This window comes from Lissotriton vulgaris, chromosome 2_1 (genome assembly GCF_964263255.1).
Source record: "Lissotriton vulgaris chromosome 2_1, aLisVul1.2, whole genome shotgun sequence".
Taxonomy (NCBI): Eukaryota; Metazoa; Chordata; class Amphibia; order Caudata; family Salamandridae; genus Lissotriton; species Lissotriton vulgaris.
The window spans coordinates 2,042,870,487-2,042,895,424 of NC_141687.1; the positions used below are offsets into that span (position 1 = coordinate 2,042,870,487).

The 24,938-nt window shown below is 48.5% G+C and overlaps 1 protein-coding gene across 1 annotated transcript in view; it reads left to right on the forward strand.

Annotated features, from left to right (window-relative positions):
* Positions 1-393: 393 nt before the first annotated feature.
* The window catches only part of FBN1 (fibrillin 1), a 622,956-nt gene continuing 598,411 nt past the window's right edge, over positions 394-24,938 (forward strand). The window contains exon 1 of the mRNA XM_086958277.1: positions 394-774. Within this exon, the coding sequence (XP_086814403.1) occupies positions 578-774 (197 nt within the window). The 5' untranslated portion in view covers positions 394-577. The remainder of the gene's footprint in view (positions 775-24,938) is intronic.

Sequence of the window (24,938 nt, forward strand, 5' to 3'; positions counted from 1 at the left end):
AGTCCGCGCTGGCTCGGCTGCCTGGCTGGGCTGCAGAGCGCGCGCTCTGTAATATGCACTGCTGGCTGCAGCTCGAGAAACTTTACACCGCATCACCGGAGCCTCCTCTCTGGGACGGGCCTGAGCAGGGCCGGTGCTCAGGCCAGCTCTGATGGGCGCGCAGTATCCCCCTCTCTCTCGCGCTCTGTTTCTGTTACATTTTAAATCATCTGTCACGTTCGTGGGCTCTGGGCTGCGATAGCATGACTGCACGGTGAAGGCATCTCCTGGAAGCCTTGTCCATGTCCCCCGGGCGTGGCGGGGCATCCCCTGCGCGCGATCAGCCCCACTTTTGGGCAGGGCGGACAGAAAGCCTCACTGCGTAATGAATACTTGGAAACCCGTGGGGAGAGCGCGCATTTTTTCGATGCCTCATTAAAGGGTCCTCTCTGAGTTTGTTGTGCTGTAGTTTGTCGGTCGCCTGCTGCTCCTGGAAGGTCCGTTCTCGGAGCTGCGGGGCCGTGGGAGAGGCGAGCGGTGTGCAGGGGAGCAGGGCAGCGTGGACTAGGAGCTGGGACCCGGGCTCGGCAGCGGCAGGATGCGGCTGTACGGGCTGCTGCGGGCGGCGCTGGGATACTGTGCGCTGCTGATGCTGTCCGGCCTGACCCCAGGCCAAGGTGCTGTAGGAGACCCCGAGGCCGACGGCGTGAAGGAGACCAGAGCCAACAGGGCCAAGCGGAGAGGAGGCACCGGAGGAGTGGGCGCAGGTGGAGCAGGCCACGACGTGCTGAAAGGGTAACGCGTCCTACTTTATCAGGCATAAAGCGCGAAATGCAGGGCCGGTGCTGAGCCAGGGTGGGCATTTTAGGGCATCGCTAGATAGCAACGGGGTTTGTTTTTTGTGACTAGTCTAGCATAGATGTGTTATGCAGCGCAGGTACCAAGCTCCCCAGCGTGTTGTGCATATACCCAACCCTCTTTAAATTTCCACTCAAAAAATGTAGCTGCGTCTTTCCACTCGAGAACACACTACCAGAATGCAAGTGACGACTGGGACCGGGTTAGCTTCACACACCTGACGTGGGATACAGTGATAGGGCTCATAGAATAAGATACGCGCAGTGTGGGGAGTGACCGAAGGTTAAGCGTGTTCCTGGGCAGATGTTAGGATGGTTGGTGGGTGCGATGCTTGTTGGCGTTTATGGCGAAAGGCTGTTATTATTTGATGCAGCTAAAGATTTTTTTCAAAATCCGCCTACAGTTGATTTGAATCTGCATGCTGTTGGTGTTTGTGTGATCGCTGAATGCGACAAACAGACACTTTAAAGCACAGCTCGAGTTCAAACAAAGGACATGAGAAGAGCTGTGTGTCCGTGTTTCGGTGACATCGGGAACTCGGTAAAGGAGGCTGTGTTTTCAGGCTGCCTTTAATACCAACTGTCCAATCTACAGAGCTGGTTGTCTGTTGGGGTTTATGTTAGTCCAGTATTTGCATTTTCTGTGTTTTTGATTAAGTTAGTAACCAAGCTTCCGTTAAATCGTATGCAGTGAACAAATATCCAGTACTTTTTGCAGGTTTTACACCAGGCCGGGATCACGCGCGTGTTAAGGTGGTGTGCGTTTATATTAGGTTACGGGCAATTTTACATCAGTATAACGGCATGTTTGCACCGACAAACTGGCCACAAATTGTGACTTCTCTGATCAGTCTAGGTGTTGCTGTAATCATGTACCTGACCTCGGTGGGACAGTGTGCAGTGCATCACACAGCACGTGATCTGTTCAAGCTTTATTCGACAGGTAGCTGCGGACTCGTGAGGAATCACTGTGCTCCGACAGGTTGCCCTGCGCGTGTGAATCACTGGATTTGGACAGGTTGCAGACAGTGCACGGATGTGCGCTCCGCTGTGTTCAGACGGGGTAAGATGCACGTCTGTGACCCCACCCCGCCCTCCCTCAACAGATCGTTAATCCCTAACGGCTGCCTCTTGGTACTTCCAACGGCACTTCGAGGTCGTGAGTGGCCTGTAAGCTCCGTGGTTGTCTGTTCACGTCCTGGCTGGCAGCGGCGATCTTACCGCGGCCCGGAGGTGTCTGCTCGCGGTCCAGGGATGCGGGGTAGCGGTTCTTAGTGACTGCGCAGCACTGTACGTTCCGAAGCCAGAGCAAGAAGTGCCACAAGTCACTTGTGGCACTTCTTGTGACATGTCTCCAGCTCGGAGACCTCCATTAATCACGAAAACACGTGGGCTCACTGGGCCTTCTCGAGAGCGTCTGCGTGCACGAGATAGACCTCCACGCTCCGCAGCGTGGGGCCGCCAACCTGTAGGCACCAAAAGTCTGCTAACATGCAGGCACCTCGGGGCTCCTAACCTGCACCTCGGGGCTCCTAACCTGCAGGCACATCGGGGCCGCTTACCTGCACCTCAAGGCCGCTAACCTGCAGCTCGGGCTGCCACCAGGCACCTCGGGGCCGCAAACCAGGGCGCTACCAGGCACCTCGGGGCCGCAAACTTGCAGGCACCCAAGGGCCACTACTAGTCAACTGGGGGTCGCTACCAGGCAGCCCCTCGGGGACGTTACCAGGCACCTCGGGGCCGCTAACCTGCAGGCACCCCAGGGCCGCAACAAGGCACTCATGGGCGGCTGGCATGCAGCTCGGGCAGCCACCAGGCACCTCGGGGCCGCTAACCAGGGTGCCACCAGGCACCTCGGGGCCGCTAACCAGGGTGCCACCAGGCACCTCGGGGCCGCTAACCAGGGTGCTACCAGGCACCTCGGGGCCGCTAACCTGCAGGCACCCCAGGGCCGCAACTAGGCACCCATGGGCGGCTGGCATGCAGCTCGGACCGCCACCAGGCGCCTCAGGGTGTGCGCGTGTGAATCCCTGTACTCGGATAGATAGCAGTGCACGGATGTGCGCATCGCTGTGTTCAGACGGGTTAAGACTCTTTGGGTTGGACTAGGTACCCTGATGGAAAACCAGCTTCACTCTCCAAAAATGTTTTGTTCTCAATTTACTTCAGTGGCATCGCCCTCCTAAACATCTGTTCGCGCTCTTGTTCCTGAGACAACTGGCTGACAAGTTTGTATTCACCCCACTATCCTGTCTTGAGGTGTCACATTACCTCATTCACTTCACTCTCCTTCTGAGGTGTTTATCGCTGTATTCACAATCTACTGTCTTATGGTGTAACGGGACCGTATTCACCCCAGCCCCACATGATCCGAGTTGTCCCAAAGAGTGACACCACGTCACTCACTCCACCCTACGGTGACTGAGGGAGAGGGTCCCCCGGGGGCTCGCACTTACCGCTCGGTGGTGGGCTCTGGGAGTGGGACACTCCACGGAGACACGGGGTGGGGCTTCAGGACTTCTCCACTCTGAACACGCCCGGCCATCACACGCACTGTGTGCAAACCTACTGGTTGGAATGGACAGTGACTGCCAGGGCCCTAGCCCAGGGGCGGGCCGTTCCCCCGAGGACCAAGACGAAGACAGCATAACGCGGGCGTCGGTCTGGAGGGGCGTAGTAATGAGGAAATATAGACTGGACTTTCTGCCTCAAACGGTCACTAGTGGCTAAAATGTATCCAAACGGTGTTTGTTGTAGGGGATGTAGAGCGCCAATTACGCGCATATAAGCGCACCTTTCATGTCACTGAACTGAATACTTGGTGACGAGTTTAAATCCCCGTGCAACTGAACGTTCTTTAATGTACTGAGGTTAATCAAATGAGTACCATGTTGATGGGTAATAAAGGCACTTTTAAAACGCGTAAATACATACAATTTGTTGTGCTTGTTCCACAAATAGGAAAGCCATCCATCTACTGTCTCTCCCTGTTCCTCTTTTTCTTTCCCTCCGTCTGTCCCTGCCCTTCAGCCTTCCCACCCACACGGAGCACATCTATCTAATCGTCCATCATGTTACCACTCTGTCTGACAACCTGTCTATTCATCTACCTATCATCTGCCCCCATATTTGCCCGTCTTAGTCCTTTCCACCCACCAAACAAACCAATCATTGCCCTCCATCCGCATACCTGTCTATCCATCCTTCCAGGCCTCTGTCTTTCCCTCCAGTGAGGAGGTACCTCAGTGGAATGTCTTTGCCTCTGTCCCCAGTGTACTAAACTATCAGGCTGGCACATGCCAAGACAGCTGAACGCCTCGCATGCCCTTGGAATGGCAGAGTTTCACAGGAAAGGCAGCGCATTGATGTTTACACTGTTGGTTGCATTTACTCACTGCCCCTCCGAACAAGGGCACTGTGTATATCACTGACCGCAGATCTCTAACAAGGTTTCAACTATTGGCTCAGGCGCACTCGCTGCATGAATGAGCACTCAAAGGCTTCCGGCTGTCCTGGCTACGTGAAGTTAGCGTAACTCACCGGAAGTGACGGCCTGCAAGCGCAAGAACCTAGACAGGCGGCAGCATTCAGTAGACTGCATCTGCCTGGAGGTGAAAGCGGTACCTTTCCAAGGCATGCGTGCCCAACGACGTGGGTGAAGCCAGGTCAGAGCCATGGTAGATTTTTAGGATAGACCCACAAGGTACAATACTTTCAATCTATCAATCAAACATTTGTAAAGCGTACTACTCACCCGTGAGGGTGAGCAGTGCACTAAGGGGAGGGTGAATGCTGCTACTGTTGGTTCGAAGAGCCAGGTCTTGATGAGTTTTCTGAAGTCAGTAGGTCTTGGGTCTGCCGTAGGCGGGTGGGGAGGGTGTTCCATGTCTTGGCGGCAAGGTGGGAGAATGATCTGCCGCCGGTGGTCACTCTTCGGATGCGGGGGACAGTTCCATGTCTTGGCGGCAAGGTGAGAGAATGATCTGCTGCCGGCGGTCACTCTTCGGATGCGGGGGATAGTGGCGCTGCCGACCACGCCCTCGCGGGCGTGATCGGCAGAGCGGAGCTGGCGGGTGGGGTGTAAAATCTGAGTCAGCTGTTGAGGTACACTGATCGGGTGTTTTTGGACTGCTTTGTGTGTGTGGGTGAGGAGCTTGAAGGTTATCCTCTTGTTGACGGGGAGCCCGTGCAGGTCTCTCAGGTGGGGTGTGATGTGGCTGCGGCGAGGGATGTTGAGGATCAGGCGTGCAGAGGCGTTCTGGATGCGTTGGAGCTATTTCAGGAGTTTGGCGAGGCTCCTGCGTAGAGGGCGTTTCCATAGTCCAGTCTGCTGCTGACGAGGGCCTGGGTGACCGTTCTTCTTGTTTTGGTGGGGATCCACTTGTAGATCCTGCGGAGCATGCGGAGGGTGTTGTAGCAGGAGGAAGAGATGGCGTTAACCTGCTTCGTCATGAAGAGTGTGGAGTCGAGGTTGGGTGGGCGTTGGAGCTGTTCCTTGTGTGGTCGGCCACCAGGAGTAGTCCCAGGCCGAGGGGGTGGATCCGAGGATGAGGACCTCCGTCTTGTCCGAGTTCAGCTTCAGTTGGCTGTTTCTCATCCAGTCGGCGACGGCCTCCATTCCCTCGTTGAGGTGGGTTTTGGCGGTGTGGGGGTCTTTGGTGAGGGAGTGGATCAGCTGGGGTGTCATCGGCATAGGAGATGATGTTGAGGTCATGCAGTCGTGCGACGTGGGCGAGCGGTGCCATGTAGATGTTGAACAGCGTAGGGCTGAGGGATACAGCCCTAGGTACGCTGTAGATTATCTCAGTGGCTTCGGAGCGGAAGGGGGGGAGGCGGATGCTCTGTGTCACCGGAGAGGAAGGAGGTGGTCCAGTCCAGGGCCTTTGCTTGGATCCCGGCGTCGTGAAGGCGAGTTTGTAGTGTGCAGTGGCAGATCGTGTCAAAGGCGGCTGACAGGTCCAGGAGGATGAGGGCCACGGTTTCTCCATTGTCTAGCAGGGTCCTGATGTCGTTGGTGGCTGCGATAAGGGCAGTTTCGGTGCTGTGGTTGCTGAGGAACCCGGACTGGGACAGGTCCAGGAGGCTGTTCTCCTCAAAGAATCTGGTCAGTTGTTTGGTGATGACCTTCACCGGGAACGGGAGCAGGGAGATAGGCCGAAAGTTCTTGAGGTCCTTAGGGTCTGCCTTGGGTTTCTTGAGTAAGGCGTTGATCTCTACGTGTTTCCAGCTCCCTGGGAAGGTTGCTGTTTCGAAGGAGATGTTGATGGCTTTCCGGAGATGGGGTGCAATGGTGGTGCTGGCTTTGTTGAAGATGTGGTGTTGGGATGGGTCTGACGGAGATCCGGAGTGGACGGAGTTCATGATCTTGATGGTGTCATCGTCGTTGATGTTGGTCCAGGAGATCAGGCGGCTGGTGCGGGTGGTGGTCTTGGGGGTGGAGGTCTCGGTGGTTGCCGGGGTGGTCGCGGTGTTGAAGCTGTTGTGGATGTCTGAGATCTTGCGGTGGAAGAAGGTGGCCAGCGAGTCGCACATGTCTTGCGAAGGTGGGATGTCTTTGGTGTTGGAGCTGGGGTTGGAGAGTTCCTTCACGATGTTGAAGAGCTCTTTGCTGTTGTGTGCATTGTTGTCTAAGCGGTCTTTGAAGGAGGACCTTTTGGCGTATCTGATGAGGTGGTGGTGTCTGCAGGTGGTTTTCTTGTGGGCTGCGTAGCGTTCACGGATCCAGTTCCTCTCTAGCTTTCAGCAGGTTTGCTTGGAGGTCTTTGGAGAACCAGCTCGCCTTCTTTCTGGTGTGGCTGTTGGAGGGTTTCTTGAGCGGGGCAAGGGTGTCGGCGCAGTCGTCGATCCACTGTCTGAGGTTGCGGGCTGCGGTGTCGGGGTCTGTTGGGTCTGCGGGTGGACTTAGGGCGAGGGTGGTGGTTAGCTGGTCTTCGGTGACTTTGCTCTAGCTGCAGCGAGGCATCTGTTGGGTGCGGTGGTGTGTGGTGGATTTCTGGAAGGGGAAGTGGATGCAACGGTGGTCGGTCCAGTGGAGTTCGGTGGTGTTGTTGAAGAAGACGTGGGAGCTTGCTTAGAAGATGGGGTCAAGCGTGAGGCCGGCGGAGTGGGTGGGTGTTGTGACGAGTTGTCTGAGTCCAAGGTTGGCGAGGTTGGCGATCAGGGTGGCAGAGTTGAAATCGTTGTTGTAAGGAAGTCAATTTAAAAAAACAGTCAAATGTATTCTACTTGACTTCTTCAAACCTCAACAATAAAATGTCATTCTTCTATATCGAGTCTTGATACAATTTAACAAGAGAGGTGAGGCAGTTCCAATGTCTCCTCTGCTTAGTCAAACTAAACTATACAAAAAAGTAATTGATGAAATGCTTGACTTAATCTCAATGACTGGTAATTTACTCGTGGTGGCATCCCAGTTCATCGTAATTTTTCACTCCATGCTACCTCAATTTGGACCCAGCCATATGCAAATCTGTCTTGTCCCTGCTTCATTGTCAACAGTCCAGCCCAAACTGTCAGGAAAGGTCCTCCCTGAACCCGATTACAAGCAACTCAGGACAGTTTCACCCTAGTTAGATTTCATCAGCCAGGCATAGCTTGATCCCACCGATTCTGTGTGCATGGAATCCATGTCTGGGCATACCCTTCCCGTCCATTGCTCGATCAAAACTGAGCGGCATGGTGTGCAAAATAATATTGGATTGGAATGCACCCCAGGGTGGTTATCAGTGGCTGTGACTAATTGAAGTATTCCACCCATCACTTTCATTTTATACTTTGGTGTGTTACCCTAAGTGGGAGGGTATGCCAACGTGTGGGTCCCCTGTACACTGTGTCAATGGAATCGAGGTTTGCCTAGCTGATGAGCCATAACGAACGCTAAACCGGCCCTGGATTGCTTGTGTTCTGTTTCAGTGAGAACCTAGCCTGACAGTTCGGGCTGGACTGTTCCCATTAGAGCAGGGTCAAGACTGATTTTCATATGTCTGGATCCAAACTTAGGTGGCATGGTGTGCAAAATAATGATGGATTGGGATGTGGCCGCAAGTGATTATTAGGGTTGGATTGGGATAACTCAATTCCAACACGTGTTGTACATGGCACAAGTGAGTTGCATTGGACTTTTGTGGTCCATCAAAGATTAAAACATCTTAGATGTGATGGTGGGGAAAAGCAAAGTTGCTCAGAATGTGTGAGCTGAGCATGCTTCTATAAGGCCAGTGATATAAGCCATGGACTGGCATAAGGCGTGTATAAACCTATGCTCATACCCATTAACTCACCCTCCTTTTTTGGGCGTCACCCTCTTGTCAGTCATACTTAACCTTCTTTAGCAGGATACGGTCTCCATAGACGTCAGTACACTCGTACTATGTCCAAAGTTGAATCATTCCCCTAATAGAGTCCATCCTCCTTTCACTTGAACAGGAATCACCCTTCTAAATAGCCGGCCAACAGGTTGATAGGTAATTAAAACGGCATGAAAACGATATAAACATACATTTGCAGCGAGTATCTGGATATTCTAGGGTAGATCTGGTCTCTTGGTTCTGAGTTGGACACCCTTGCTCTTATCTGCCAAGGGCGGATTCTGGTTGGCATGTTATGGCCCTCAAGCTGTATTGTGCATCACCCCTTCCCAGCTGTGCCCTCCCTCCCTCCCTTCCCCGGGCGCACTGCTTTCTGCTGTCTCGCCGTGTTCTCGTCAAAATTGCGCAAAACACAGCTAAGGGGGAGTGCATGGCATTACGTTTTTCAAACTACTGAAATTTGCGGGTATTTTAAAGAACTACGCGGTATTATGAGCTGATGTCAGGTGCGCGTGCTACCTGGGTGAAGAACACTATATGATGAAGAGAAAGGGGACTTTTCTTCAGTTCAGCTTTTGGGACGCGCAGGTTGTGAGAAGTTCTAGCTATGTGCACCGTGGTTTCAGTACATCGGCCTATTTCGTGTTGATCCTTCGGAGCGCTAGATAGGAAACTCTGCACTAGGCGCTGCACTCTTATGAGACTTTCGTTAAACTGTCCACTTTTCATGCATCAAAACACAACTCATCCTAATTTCAGGGTGGTGTCGGGGGTCACAGTTGCAATCTTACTCTAATATCAAGTTATGGGCTTTGGGGTTCATTAAAAATGAAATCGGCTTCTCTCACAGGGACTGCCTACAGTTGCAGACGAGCCCACGCAGCCCTATGACGCAGAAAGATGCAGCAACTGTTATTAGCGCTCCATGTAATAAGCATCGAAAGGCTTCAGACCCCCTGCATTCACGGCATTTTGAACTATGACCCGTAACTGTGCACAACAGAAAATGGTATTTTAATAAAGACGTAACCCTTTCCACTCTGTCAAAAGTGCTTAACTTAATCCACAGGTTGGAGTTTATACAGTAACAGCTTCTTTCTGCAATCAACACGTCCAAGTACAATCTTTCCTGAGATGGAAAATGCCCCCTTTTTCGGGGTACACGATGAAGATGTTGAGTGAAAGACGACTGGCCACCAAGAGGGCCCGGCCGGGCGCACAGGAAGCCTCGATTGCAATACCACTCTTCTAGAAAGATAGGACACCACAACGCAAAAGCGCTTCTCGAACCTTCTATCATTACAGATGTCAGTCAGTCACAGTTTTATTTTGGTAGGATGAACCATAAAAGTGCACAATATAGAAATTAAAAACGAGATACACACAGATAAAACGGCAAATGTATTATTGAATGGCAATCATAAAACACCCATTATCAATAAAGTGTCACGAATTTGAGACAAAACCAGAGGAAGAAGAACCCCCCTAATAGTCCATAAAGAAGGACCCATAAATGGTCCACTATGTCACCCGGGATATCCTAACTGCCAGGGTCGGATTGGGATCACAATTCGGCCCGGGCACCCCCTTAAAATAGTGGCCCACATTCCCGAATTTCACTCATTTACAAACCAGCATTTGGCTAGTCTCATTGTGCCACCTACACTTCACTTACTCCCCCCCCCTCATCTCCCCCCCCCCCCACTCCCCACCCCCACCCACCAGCCAAGTTTGGCCTCAGGGCGATGGATCTGCAGGGGAGGGGAGGGGTGAATAAAGCACAGATCTGTTGTTGCTCCGGGGGAGCTGAGGTGATAATGGCCCAACGGGCGCTTAACCTGCTCCCAACAGCACCTCAGTTTAACAGCACAGCAGGGACACGAGACACTGCTTTGGAGTGTATGCCCTGGCCTCACAGGGGCCGAGCTAAAGTCTGCAGCGTCCAGAGTACTGACAGAGCGATGTTGCTGCAAGCTACCTCCTCTGAGCCTGCCTGCCCATGATGCTGGCTCCACAACATTAAGGTGGCCGGGTGGGGAAGAAACAGCAAGGCTCTGTGGGCCGGTTGATAGAAATAACAAAAACCGGCCCATAGGTGACCGTTAGGCCCCGGCCCTTCGGCCAATGCCCGACTGCCCGCATTACCAATCCGATGCTACTAACTGCTTACTCATTTGTAGTTGCCGCTCCTCCGCTCAGGCGGAGAAGCGTCACCCCACTGCTTCTCGGCAGTGGAAATGAAGGAAAAATAAGATGATAATAACTGGGCGGTATTATTTTATTTGTACCTGCGTCTTTGCGCGGTGGGGTTGCTCTGCTGTCAGAGCAGTGGAAGGAGTGGCGGCACTCTGTAAAATGTGCAAGAATGTTTGACCGGCCCTCACACTGCATGTTCTCCATGCAGTTTGCATTACAACCTGGGTGGAGAACATGCCCAGGCTTCCATTCCCCATCTAAGAGGCGAGCCATGGCGCTCAGACCAATCACAATGCTGCATTGCAGCGTTGTTATTGGTCAGTGGAGCCTGGGTGTTTACCAATCACAAATGTCAGCATTGCAGTATTGTGATTGGTCAGGGGAGCCTGGCTGCTCCCTCTTGCAGATAGACAAGTACGACGAGGGACGACGCGGAGAGAAGCGAGGAAGTACGTTTTCTTTTTTTATCTTTACCCCGATTTGTGCCAGTCGCTACTGCTAATTTGGAGTGGCAGAGAAAGCACTTGCTAGGATAAATAAAGTTAAAAAAAAACAGTACAGTTTCAAATCGAAAATACATATAAAACTGACTGCGAGCCATAAAAGTCAAGTAAAATGCATATACATTAAAAATAAAAACACACATTATTAAAACTCAGATCACTTTACAGACTGGTTTTCCTAGGCCTGAGAACACATTGAATATAACTAACAATAGCAAAATAAGCGTTTATAGAAGGTATGTTATGCAAATAAAACATAGCTGTCTTATAATCGGAAATGTTGTTCTCCTTAAGAAGCTGAATAAAAAACATTTCTCTAAAAATGTGGTAACATTTGCATAAGAAAATTAAGTGCAAAGTTGCTGCACAGAAAATTGTCCACAAGGACACAAAGCAAGAGCAGTGGGGTGCCTAATAGGGTCAGGGAAAGCAACAAAATAATGTAGAGTGCTGATTTGCATATGGCCATGTCTGAACTAGGGTGGCTTGGTGAGCAAAATAACAATGGATTAAACCCAGATCTGTGACTGGGGGTGAATGTTTTGCCATTGTGCAACATTCCGTCCATCATCTTGTGTGTTTTGCTGTTCATCCTATGTGGGAAGGGTATGCCCAGACGTGGGTCCCGCGCTCACTAAGCCACTGGAGTCAAGCTATCCTGGCTGATGAAGGCTGATAGCCAGAAACCAGTCCTAGGATGCTTGATTCCGGTCCAGGGAAGACATGGCTTGGCAGTTCGATCTGGACTGTTCCCATGAGGCACAGGGTCAAGACTGATTTGCATATGGCCATGTCGGAACTAGGGTGGCTTGGTGAGCAAAATACCGATGGATTAAACCCAGATCTGTGACTGGGGGTGAATGTTTTGCCATTGTGCAACATTCCGTCCATCGTCTTGTGTGTTTTGAGTGCTGAACCTCAGCCAAGTTAATAGGGTCCGCTAATAACTGTTACAGACCCATATGAGATAGGGTTCTATTACTGGTACGGTATCTAAAGGGCAATACATACAGACCGTACTTTTGTCAACTTTGGTGAAGATTCTGGAATTCCTTATCCACTTCCAATAATGATCTTTAAGGGCCAGATGTCGGTAATATCAAATTTGCGAGTCCTTAATAGCGAATATTCCTTAAAAACAAATCACAAATTGAGATTTTTTAATAAGGAATACCTACACATTCATTCCTATGGGCTAGGAGGCCCTTAGGAATGAATGGGAAGATATTCACTATTTGCGATTCGCTATTAAAGAATCGCAAATAGCGGGAGCTATTTCAAGGGTGCCAGGGTGTCAAAAGGACACCCTGTTGCACCCCTGAAATGTGCAGGTGTGCACATGTGGCGCACATACATGTCCTAAGAGCATAAATGTGTGCCACATGGCACTTTAAAAAAAGCAAAGAAGTGCTTTTTTTACAGGAAATTGCTAATAATTAGCGATTCCTTAAGCCTAAAGTGCACTTTCTTTTGTGCTACCTACATTGCATTTAAGGAATCACAATTTGGGATTCCTTTAATACAAGAGCAAAATAAGGAATCACACATTTTGCGATTCCTTATTTTGCTAGTAGGTTTAAACTCACCTACATTGCTCTCAGCCAAATAGTGATCGCAAATGCTGAAATTCTGTGAATTTCAGCGTTAGCGATCGGTATTTGGCCACCTACATCTGGCCCCAAGTGTTTGACAAGTCGCTAAAGAGAAAGCCTTCGAACAGTTGAAGAAATCAAGAAGTCCTAATATGTTGCTCATCTTTTAATATAACTTAACCAAGGGATATGACCCACCTTGCCTAAGTTCAAACAATCCCTAATCACACTGCGACTAAAGTGTGCTTCATACTTGACTCTGGTTGTCAGCTACACAAAAGGGGACTCATTCTAATGAGGTCGGACACATAAATAAGACCAAGTTCTGCGTGGCATGGATAGTTCGCGGAACTACATGAGACTGATCCCACACTCTTTTCAAATAATTATTCTCAGTGGCCTCAATAGCTTTAAAGTCTCTAGTGCCCGCGTATCTCAACTATAAGGAGCTACTGACAGGCATTTAGCTTTACATATGGTCAAAAACTCACTTGGGCTTCCGTTTGTGAACATGAACAAACCCTCCCCAGAGTGGGAAACCTTGGCTGCAGGACCAATACCTAACTGGTTCTGTTAGATCTGGGGGTCACTAGTTAGCAGACGTAGGTACCAATGTCCAAATAGGGGTCCTTGCTTCTAGTCAGGGTAAGGGGGATACACCCTTTAGATAACCCCTGCTCACCCCTTTGGTAGCTTGGCACGAGCGTACAGGCTTATCAAAGGCAATGTGTAAAGTATTTGTAACAACACTCACAGTAACACGGTGAAAACACCACAAATGGACTCCACACCAGTTTAGAAAAATAAAGTTATTTAATCTAAACTACACAAGACCAAAACAACAAACATCGAACATACACAGTTCAAGGACATGATTTTGAAAGAGTTCTAGGGTTTGCCTTAAAATAATCCACAGTTGCATCACGTTTAGCCAAAAGTACCTTTAGATGTGACAAAAGTTCCAAGTGAAAGCTGCACCGTTGAAAAACAAGGAATGCGTCACTCCTGAGACCCTGGGGAGGCGATGCGACAGCCCTGCTGGATGCAGCTGGCGTTTTGCGACGAATCCTGTCTGTATGGGGAGGGAGGTGATACCTTGTATGTAAAGGCACGATGCGGCGATCTTCGGGACGGCGACGATCACAGGTGTGGCGGCGATGCGCAGCACAGCATCGATGTTCTCCTCTCGCGGCCCCTTGATGCGATGGCTCTGCGACGACTCTTGCAGCAACGTGATGCGGTCCGCAAGCAAGTGGTGTGGCAATCTCACCCAGCGATGACAGGGTCTGCGACGATACTCGCAGCAATGGTAATCTTCCCGTACCGGAAAGATGCGTTCCGCAAGCGAAGGATGCGTCGGTTCTTGCAGCGGCAACAGGCGCTGCGACGATCTCGATCTTCGCGGTGGCGGAAATTTCATCGCTCTGCAAGCGAACGATGCGTGAAAATTTGCAGATTGTCTTAGTTTCTCCTTGTCCAGCTCCCCAAACAACAGGTACAACTTCCTGAGGCACCACAACTGGACCAAGCACTCCAGGAAGGACAGAACTCTCTCAGTAGAGTTCAGGGGGGAAGCTCAGGGTGAAGTCCTTTTGTTCCTGGGACTTTTTAACATGGAGCCAGCTCTACTCAGGCCCTTGGAGATCTCTTCAAGCAAGGGGACACAGCACAAAGCAAAGTCTCTCCCCTCTCCTTGGCAGCAAAGCAACTGCAGGTTAGCCCACAAGTACACAGCAGGACAGTCCTTCCTCTTCAGTCTTCCAGCTTTCTCCTTGGCAGAGGTTCTGTCTTGATACCAGGATGATCTAACTTTCTGTAGTCTGGGGTCCTGTACTTGTACCCCAAAAAGTCTTTGTTCCCTTTGTGCAGGAGGTCTCTGAGCCCGGTCTGAACCAGTTCTGGGTGTTCCTTGAGCGCTTGGCTTCCTGGCTTCTCCTTTCCTTTCAGAGAGAGGGGCAGGGTCATCAGCTGCCCAGCAGGAGGTGGGGCTAGCATTGTGGAAGGCAGGCACGGCCCTATTCAGGCCCAGGTGCTATCCCCTCCCACCACTCTAGATGCAGATGGAGCTATTCAGCCCAGGGATGGCCCACTCAGCCTCTGGGAGCCACCCAGCCCCTGCCACTCACAAACCAGACAGTCAATTCACAAACAGGCCAAGGCACACAGAAAGGTCAGACAAGAGAACAGCAACTTTCTAAAAGGGCTGTTCTCAAACACAGGATTTAAAAACCACCTTTCCTAAAAGATGTGTTATTAAACTCTGAGTTCAGGTATTCCAGACTTTTATGTCCTATCTTGCTCCTATGGGAAGATATGCAGGTAACCACTGTACACAGTATTCCCCATTATAGCCCATGGGCAAGATAGCCTCACAATAGTGAAAAACGAAAATGACTGTAATTCACTACCAGAGCATGTCACCCACATAAGCACATGCTCTACCATTCATATACACTGCACCCTGCCCAAGGGGGTACCTTGGGCCTTCCATAGGGGTGTCCAATGTGTACAGAAAGGGAACTGTTAGGCCTGGTCAGTGGGGACACTGGTCAGATTGACATGGCAGTCCACAGACTGCACGCTGGCACTGCAGTGGCAGGCCTGAGACACCATTTTAGGGCTACTCATGTGGGTGGCACAATCAGTGCTGCAAGCCCACTAGTAGCATTTGAATCACCTGCCCTGGCACACTCAGTGCACTTTACTAGGGACTTCCTGGTATCACAAATATGCCAATCATGGATAACCAATCACAATAACAATTTACACAGAGAGCACATGCACTTTAGCACTGATCAGCAGTGGTAACGTGCCCAGAGTCCTATTGCCAACAACCACAGGTCAGGAAAAACAAGGGAGGAAGAAGGGGATAACCCTGCAAAAAGGACCATTTCCAACATGTTCCATTAGCAGTGGTCGTCGAAAAGTATACCCAGGTAAGAGAAAGATGAGTCTGTTCGTAGTTTAATGTAATTTAAGATAAAGTTTTGCCTTTCTTGAGTCTTGTGCCATCGAACATTATGTGGGGTTTGGAGTGGGTTACAGTCAATTTCAGTTCGTCCATATGTCGCACATGACAACCCAGGAGTTTCTGCAAACCAAGTTTGGTCTTAGCAATTAAAACTGAATCGTCCGCGTACAGAGGTACACAAACCACACAGGTTCCAATTCGCGGGTTGTCGGCATTTAGGATGACTAATTGATATTCAAGACCATTAGTGTAAAGTTAGAATAAAAAGGCCACTAGAACGCAGCCCTGCCGTACACCACTGGATAGGAGAAAACTATAAGTAAGTTCCCCAAAGGGTTGTATCTAACAAAGGCTGTCACTTTGCGATGTGAATCTCTACGAAAATGTACCAAGGCAGGCTCAAAACCCATTTCCGCCATGATACTCCGGAGTTTAGCATGGGTCACGGGACTAGAGGCAGCCCGTAGGTCCATAAAGACAAGGTGGATTTGTCCTTGCTTAGGCAGAGTATATTTATTGATAATTAGCTGTAGGTTTAGGCACTGCACCACAGTGCCCACACCTGTCCTAAAGCCAAATTGCAAATCTGACAAGATGTTATTGTCCAGGGCCCATGTTTACAGCCGCTGTAAGATTATTCTGCCCATGATTTTTGATGTAGAATTTATCAGGGAGATAGGCCGATAGCCCTTAGGGCTCCCTCCATCCCCCTTCTTAAAAATTGGCAAAATTACAAAATGCGACCAAGATTTTGGGGGGTTGCAAAGATAGAAACGCGGTTCAGAACAATAGTTAAGAGGGCCTCAAAAAATCAGTATTATCTTTAAAAAAGGTCAGAAGGGACCTCTTCAGGACCCGGTGACTTGCCAGTAGGGCATCTTCTGACAGCTTTCCTGACCTCCTCCAGCTGGATTGCCAGTCCGCCATTTAGAGCGATCCATTCGCCTGTCACAGTGTGTTCAGGTGAAGATCCCTGGTAAGCAGTTCCAAAGACTACTTTAAAGCGTTTAACCCAACTAATGGGGCTAACAACTAAGGCATTTTCACTTTCGGGAGAGTCATTATGCACACCCTTCTTGGCTATAATTCCCAAATACTGTGTCAAACCAACAGATAATTGACTAATTTGAGTAGTAAAGTAATTCGGTTTTTGGATAACTTTTGATCATGTCTGTGTTAAGTCTGTTTATTTCTGTCAATGCTTTAAATAACCTGTTGGATACCTCTAGGCCTTGAGAGACATCAAGGACATGATGTAGAGCAAGAATATTTCAATCGTACCAGAAGCTTTCTGCAACATGGCACTCATGTTTACAGAATTCTGTAGGGCCCTCTTCAATACGGGGATAATCTGGTGGTGTTTTTTAGAACCTTGCGCCCACCCCACAATACCCACCCCAGGCCTCAGCTTCCTATCTTTTTTTCTCACATATGTGTACCATGAGGGGACAAGCACATGTACACTGGAACCTAAATCTCTCATTACATTTTTTTTTAGTAAATGGCGTTTTCTCTGCGCTTACACTCTCACATACCCTGCACACCTTTAAAATTGTAATTGGCCATTGGGCCATTGATGTTCCAGAGGGTATCATATGGGGTATCAGTGTGTGTGATGGCTTAGTCAGTGAGTTCACAATGGATGCGACCATCTACAGTGATTAGAAGGTTATACATTTGAATCCTGCAAGGCACACCCAGCCTTACATTTTTCTCTCAAAACGTATTTCTTTGAGTTTTTAGAAGTTACAACAATACAATCTCATTCGTTTTTTGAGCAATTATCACAATTGAACCTGCAGCTTTTATAAATGCTATTGAGAAAATCAGTTGCTAAACATTCTCAGGTGTCTTCTGCCGCACAAAATTCTCATTAGTTTTACCGTTGCCCCCTTCCCTACCCCCCCTAATAAAAAAAAAAAGATAAATGGAACACAAATCTAACATTTATAGGTACACGAGCGAGATAATACAGGTAATGTACACAGGTGGTCTTACCATGTGCAAGGAGGGAGCCAATTAGTCAAAGCTTGCATCAAACTGTCTTTAGTTCATCCTACATTGCCGCCCCCTGGGCTTTTACCATTATTGGAATAATGTAAAGCCTGTGTTCATTTCTGGCAGGCGCATAGGGGCAATCCCTGAGAAAGGAAATGAACTATAGGGCCCTATATATATTCAAAGTTCTTAAAGGTGTCTGATAGAATATCCATCATGTGTTCCATTTTTAGAGCCTGCCACAGGTGAACATGCCATTGTGTTTTAGAGGGGGCCTCTGCTCTCTTCCATGCGCCTGCTACTGCCATTGTCGCTGCCCCAAACACAGCCAGAGAATCGATCTATTGCCTATTGTTTGATGCTTGAGAAAGTCGTCTCTTAGCCCCAGGATTATAGAACCTGGATCATTTGGCACCAGGTACCCCAAAATCTCCTTAATCTGTGCTAGGATTTCAGCGGAGAAGGGTTTAATTGAGGGGCAATCCACCCAGATATGCAGAAAATCAACTAGCATACCACAGACTCTCTAGAACATTTTTCTTTAGTTTGGCGGAATTCAGGTACCAATCATAAAGCACCTTGAAATGGGGTTCTCTTTTTGAGTTTATGTATGTCCTTCCACAGCTTACCCCATTGGGCGATGGAAATGTCTTTGCCTCGTGTTTGCTCCCAGAAGGTGATGTGTCTTGGGCGGGAGAGTTCGAGAGTAGAAGGGAATATAAGAAGGAAATGGTGCCCTTACATCTATCTCCCATTTTCACAAAGGGTTCAATAGGTGTAAGGCCCCTAGTTGCTGCCATCATCATATCTGCTCCTAAAAATCAGTGTCTGAGTTGTATATAATGGCAGTTGTCCGATGCAGGAAGCTGAAAATTTTTCCGACAGTTCTTAAATGTCAGTATGTCCCAGTTGTGGAAGAGGTCAGACATAGTTAGACAGCCCCCTTCTTTCCACGTATGGAATGCTCCTGGGTGTGAAGCTGGAGGTAATGCAGGGTTCTAGTGCATTGGCATGAATGGAGAGGGAAAGGTGGTCCAAGCAGCTGTACGTTTGATCTCATCCTGAACTTTCAGTGTTGTTCTCGTTGGAGTGCTCAAACATGTGTTAACCGGGTGGTCCTTCTTAGGCTTTCAGGGGAGATCCCAAATACATCTCCCTGTCTGATCCATGTGGAACCAGTGTTTATCAGAGATTCTTGCTGGCCATTCTTGAATTACCCTTATTTGTTAGGTATTATAGTAAAGGTGTAGGTGTGGCAATGCTAATCCCCCCAGATTTTTCAGCAAACTGAGCTGTTTATTTGGGAGACAAACTCTTTTACCCTTCCAGATAAATCGTATGAACATGGAGCATAAGGTGCGTAGCAATCTGTGATCTAAATCGATTAGAAGTCCCTGAAATAGGTATAATAGTCAAAGAAGTTCATTTGTTTTTATAGCGTGTATACAGCCCAGCCATGAGAGGTATAGGGGAGCCCATCGTCGCAGTTAATTTTTCAATTGTTGAAGAAGTGGGGGATAGTTGACTTTAAAAAGATCGGAGAGTTTAGGTGTAATTTTATTGCCCAGATAAGTGATCTCTTTATTCTTCCATATGAAAGGAGTGTCCTTTACACACTGTTCCATTTCAGATTGCGGTAGATTCAAATTAAGGAGAAAAGACTTAGTCTCATTAATATGAAAGCCGGATTCCAATTTGAAGTGTTGAAGGTCTGTCCGTAGGGCTCTCAGCATATTAATAGGATTAATAACAGCCATCAGTACACCATTGCAAAGAGAGAAATCTTATGTTCTTCTCCACCAAAGTCAATGCCACGAATAGTGGATGCCAATCTAATCTTAGCTGCAAGAGGGTCAATGCAAAGGACAAACAACAGAGGAGGAAGGGGAACCCCTGTCGAGTTCCTCTCTCTAATTGAAAGACATCCTAGCTCACTACGTTGACTATGACCCAGGCACAGGGCCGTACATAATTGACCATAATAATGTCCACAAATCGGTCACAGAAGCCAAATGTTCGTAAGGTATGAAATAAGCAGGACCAATCCACTAGGTCGAAGGCTTTTTCTGCATCTAACGCCAATAGCGTTGTCGGCATTTAATTTTAGTAGCTTTTTTGAGCAGGTGGCACACCCTTCTGAGATTATCTTGTATCTGCCTACCTGCTATGAAGCCAGATGACCTGGGTGGATGAGGTCTGGAAGCAAGCTGTCCAGCCTAGACGCTATGACTTTTTTATATAATAATTTGACATCTAGGTGAAGGAACTCTATCGGCCAGTAGGATTCACATTTTTGAGGATTTTTCTCTGGTTTCGGGATGACTTGCTCATAAAATACACCTCTTCTCCCTCCGCCATAGACTTAAATAAAGGTGCTAGATGGGGTAGTAGCCCTGAGCTAAAGGTGTTGTAAAAGTGGGTTGATAACCCATCTGGCCCCGGAAATGTATGAAGTTTGAGCTCTGTACCGGCTGTGCAAATCTCTAGTTCAGTGAAGGGTCCTCCCAATTGTTCATTCTGGGCTTTGGTTGCCTGTGGAAATGTATCTCCTCTAAATAGACTAAATGGATTTTCTCAGCTGAGGTCTCCATAGTGTATAACTTTCTGTAGAAGTGGGCAAATATTTAGGCCTGTTCAGGATCTGTGACTACTCTTTCTCCCGTGCCAGACAGGGTGTCTCCAATGTATTCTTTCTCCCGATTAACCCTCAGTTGTTGGGCAAAGTGAGACCCTACTTCATTTCCCTGTTCATATGTAGTGCGTTTGAGCCTCAGGAGTGTGAGCTCAGTCTATTTTCGTAAATAGCATTACGTTTACCTCTGAGTGTTGTTACTTTTCTTTGCAGTGGTAGTGCTGGGTTTTCTTTATGTGCCTTCTCCGCTTCACTGAGCTCCTTCTCTAGTTCTAATCTCTCTTTCGTTCTGTGTCTGTTAAGGGCTGTAATCATAGCAACACACTGACCCCTAAGCACAGCTTTAAATGCATCCCAATTGTTTATTGGGGTAGTATCTTGGGGAGCATTCAGATTAAAAAAGCCTTTAATGGTTTTTCATAGGTCATCTTGCATCAGCTCATTGCGAACCTAGGACCCCGGAAAGAACCCTCGGCAATGCTTTGCTGGAGCCCCATCCCATGTCATAGTAATAGTAATCGGGGCATAGTCGGATATCTTAATCAAGTGGACAGAGGCAGAGTTAACTCCCTTGTCAGTGCCTGATTTTCTAAAATATAGTCTTAGTGGGAGTACGTGCAATGGGTTTATGAGAAGAAAGTATAGTCTCCCCCAGTGGGATGCATAGTGTGTCATGTGTCTATGAGGCTCAGGTCTTTGAATTCATGTTTCAACGCTCTCATAAAGCTACCAGTGGTGGCCCTATAGGGATACATACTATCTATGCTTGGATCCCAGGCGAAATTGAAATCACCCATCAGCACTGTATCCCCTTCTGCAAATCCTCCCAGCAATGACAACATAATGCTCAAAAATTGTCCCTGGTGACTATTGTAAGCATATACAGAGGCAAAAGTGCCCATTCGACCATGGAGTCATCCCTTGACTATGACCACCCTCCCTACCCTATCTGACTCACATCCCTCTGGTTGAAACTTCATTGATGAGTGGAACAGTAGGGCGACCCCATTATGTTTTGATGGGTTATCGGGTAGGCCCTATGGTGTAGGCCGTGATCCTCAGATAGCTTCATGTGTGTCTCTTGCAAACCTACTACATCATGCCTGTGGTCTAATAGATATTTCCACAGGTTTTGCCTTTTGGCTTGGGAGTTAAGCCCTTTAACATTCCATGTTAATTATGTGCCCACCATCTTGACCTAAAATCCTTCAAGATCTCCATGTGTAGTGCATTGAGACCCTCCACGAGTCTGTGGATCCCCTCCTGCATCTCTCTTTAAACCTGTGGGTTATATTCCCGTAGCCCGTTGTTCCTGTGGAAGTTGGTAAAGTGTTAGTGTCCATGAACCCTGTAGGTTAAAGAAAAATACAAAAAAAACAAACCCAAAATATATATGAAAAGGTGAACTATTACTAAATGGAACTGTATTCGCTGAAAAGAAGAACATCCACATGGGCGGATAGGTCAAATTGCACTAATGCAAGGTGAAAATTGCTAACCATAGTAGATCTACATTAAGGATTTCTAGTAATACAACAAAGACAGTTGAGTTAGCATGCGCCCCCGAACCACTGTATCACAGCGAGCATTCAGAACTGTTCCTAAGTCCCCAATCGGAATAAAGTCTCTTATGTCCCAAGGAGATTACAATAGGTCAGGTCGTACCGATATGTCATCTAGGCCAATACACAGGAAGTGATTATATGTCATCTAGGCCCATACACAGGAAGTAATCATCTTCTTTGCTGAGTCACTCAAAGCTTGCATTGTTGGTGCAAGCGTTTCTGAGATAGCCAGTGTTCAGTTCCATTCACTTCCTTTCCAGAATCTAGGTTCTCTCCCTCTTCTCTTCCATCTGCTTGATCCTCAGACAGCGTTAGGTCCAGGATATTCACTGCTACCTGGAGAATAATGGCATTGTAGGACTTATCCTGTAGTGTGAAAGCGATATCAAAAGGATATGTTCATCGGGGTGAAGCATCTTCATTCCGCATCCGTGAGTCCGCATGCTGTCACAACGCGGTCGTTACAACGACGGCGTTGTGACAATGCATACCATTACTCCGCAAGTCGTTACAACGACTTACGGAGGGGGGGAGAAGGTGTTGGATTTAAAATCCAACACCTTCCCTAAAGTCCGCACAGACTGGAGTTGGAATAGTACATTTTCCTATTCCAACATCCAGCGCCCTCCCTCCGCAAGTCATTGTAACGACTTGCGGAGTAATGGTATGCGTTGTCACAACGCGGTCGTTGTTATGACTGCGTTGTGACAGCATGCGGATTCAAAACTTGCCGAGTGAAGAGGCATATTCGTTCATCAGTACTTGACAGAGTCTTTCCTCAGTTTGTCTGTCAAAGGGCGAAATTGTTGGCGGCGAGCCAAGGTGACTGGTGCTTTATCCTGAAACAGCGCACTTGTGAAGCCCTGAAATAACACCTCTCCAGCCTTCCATGCTGCCTGGAGGATTGCCTCCTTTTTGCTAAAAGTGTGTAGTTTTATCGGTACATCTCTTGGCCTCTTACTGCCTCCTGATTTTGGTGGCCCAACTCTATGTACTCTGTCTATTTTCATCTTTAGGCCGGTAGAGCCCAACAACTCTGAGAATAATACAAGTATGAATGCCTCCAGATCCAGTCCCTCCACGCCTTCTTCCAGATTGCAAATATGGATGTCCTTCCTTCAAGAACTGTTCTCTAGATCCTCGCATTTTAAAAGAGATGTCTGAAAGTACGTTTTGCTGAGTTCTCTGCCTTGGTTAAGCATTGTTCCAGGCCTTGCGTTTTAGTTTTGAGGTCTATAGCGCAGGTGTCCACTAAATCCACATCTTGCTGGCGGGAAGTGAGTTTGCTTTGGATATCCGCAGGTAGGCTCTCCAGGGATGTGTTCATATCCGACTTCAAATCTTCTCACAGTTCTCGTTTAAACTCCCTTAATGATGTTTGGCGGTCCTCCATGGCAAGCGCCATGTTCTTGTCTGTACCCCACATAGGGGTGCCTCCCCTCATGTTCAATGGCATAAAGTAGTTAGAAACTCTGTTGGGCTGCACAGCCTCGTTCCCCGAGTCCCTGTGGGCCCTGGGGACCCCATCCCATAGGTCTTTTTTATTAATAAAAGGTAAGGGGGTTGTGTGATCCCCCTTCCGTAGCTTTATTAGTTACTGGGGAACCCCCCCAACCCCCGGGACACTACTAAGTTTAAAAGGGAGGGGGACCACACTGCTTTAATTAAAGGTGGTACCCTGCTGCCCACCCAAGGCACCCACCATACTCTAGTTGGAGGATGCGGTAGCCCCGCGGCCCCAGCTAGCTCCCCACATGCTTCAGGAGCCAGCATTGCTCTGGCTTGCAGGGAGCAGTGGTTTCTGCTGCTACCTCTGAGTGGGAGCAATCTGTTCCCAAACCAATAAAAAGTCTCCTGGCGAGAGCATATTCAAAGCTCCCGCCCCCTGGGAGCAGACTCAGTGCTTGCTCTTACTTGGCAGGAGATTAAAAAATGCTCCCACTAGGCGGGAACAAACACATGTTTGCCTGCCCGTACCGGTGGGGGAAGGGAAACTACTGTGTCCTGGGGGTGGCCTCACCGGAACACTGCATGTTTGCTGGCCCTGGGGGATAGGGTCCCCAGGACCTTTAGAGGCACAGGAGAGGGGCTGCTTGGCCTCTTCCCCTTTTAATGACATTTTGGCCCTAGGGCCTCTGAAGGCTCGAGGAGGGGAGCTGTGCGGCCTCTCCCCTTTTTTAATGATTTTGGCCCAGGGCTTGCCGGGGCTTATAATGGCTTGAGGAGGGGGTGCCGCGGAATTTCCTTGCCTTACTGAAAAACAGCTCCAGTCATAATTTTCCCCCAATCCCACAGGAGTCCTGCGCAGGATTGCGACCAAATTTACAGATTTTGTTTTTAGCCCCGGGGAGCTTCAAGTTAGGGAACTAAGTCCCTGAGTCCTCAAAATTTTTCTGATGTTGCTGGCAGCGAGTCAGGGCACTCGCTCCCACAGGAGACTGACTCCCGCAGGAGCAAATTGGCTCAAGGGAAAAATCTCCCTGGTCCAATCAGAACACTCTATTTTTAAATTGGTGCTCCTGCAAGAGTCTCTCGAACCTCTCGCGGACCTAACCGTCCAGATGTACACATTTTTTGTCCCTTAATTTCTTTAAAAAAATGACTGAACGAATTTACACCAAATCACAAAAAGCATAATCTGCGGACCAAGATGTAGCTTTCTGCCAACATTTGGTGTAATTTAGTTAAGTAGTTTTTGCTGTAGCCCTTCTTAAAGAAGTCTATGAACTTCTTAAAGAAGTTTATGAAAAATGCATAGCGATTTTGTATTTTGGGACCCCCTTTTTTTGTCCCCTGCTTGACGGACCCCCCCATCCCCCGAAACTTTCCATGCACAAACTAGTCAAAATCGTTACTTTTTGGAAAGTTTTGTGGAGGTTCTACAAAGAGGGCCAAAGTTATTAGCAACACACAAGACACTTTTCTTATGGCAGCTGACCTAGCTAAAACTACCCAGTGGAAAGTAAATATATATATAATTTAGGTTAGGGTTTGGTTTGGGGTTGAGGTGGGTAGGGATATGGGGTTGAAAGTGTATTTTTAGTGTTTAGGGGTACATAAGGGTATAGGATGGGATAGGTAATTTTAGGGTTTAGGGATGGCTAGGGGTAAAGGGTGGTAAGAGTAATTTTAGAGTTTAGGGGTGCATACGGGTGTAGGGTGGTAAGGGTATTTTTATGGGTTCGGTTTTTAATAGTATGCGGCAGAGTTCTTCAAAGTGTGGCACACCCCCCCCCTGAGGGGCCTTGGATGGGTTCCCAGGAGGGTGCAAATGCCTTTGCAAGTGCATGTAAATGAAGATTGCCTGAAAGTGCAGCCTTGTTTATTTCCCGCATTTC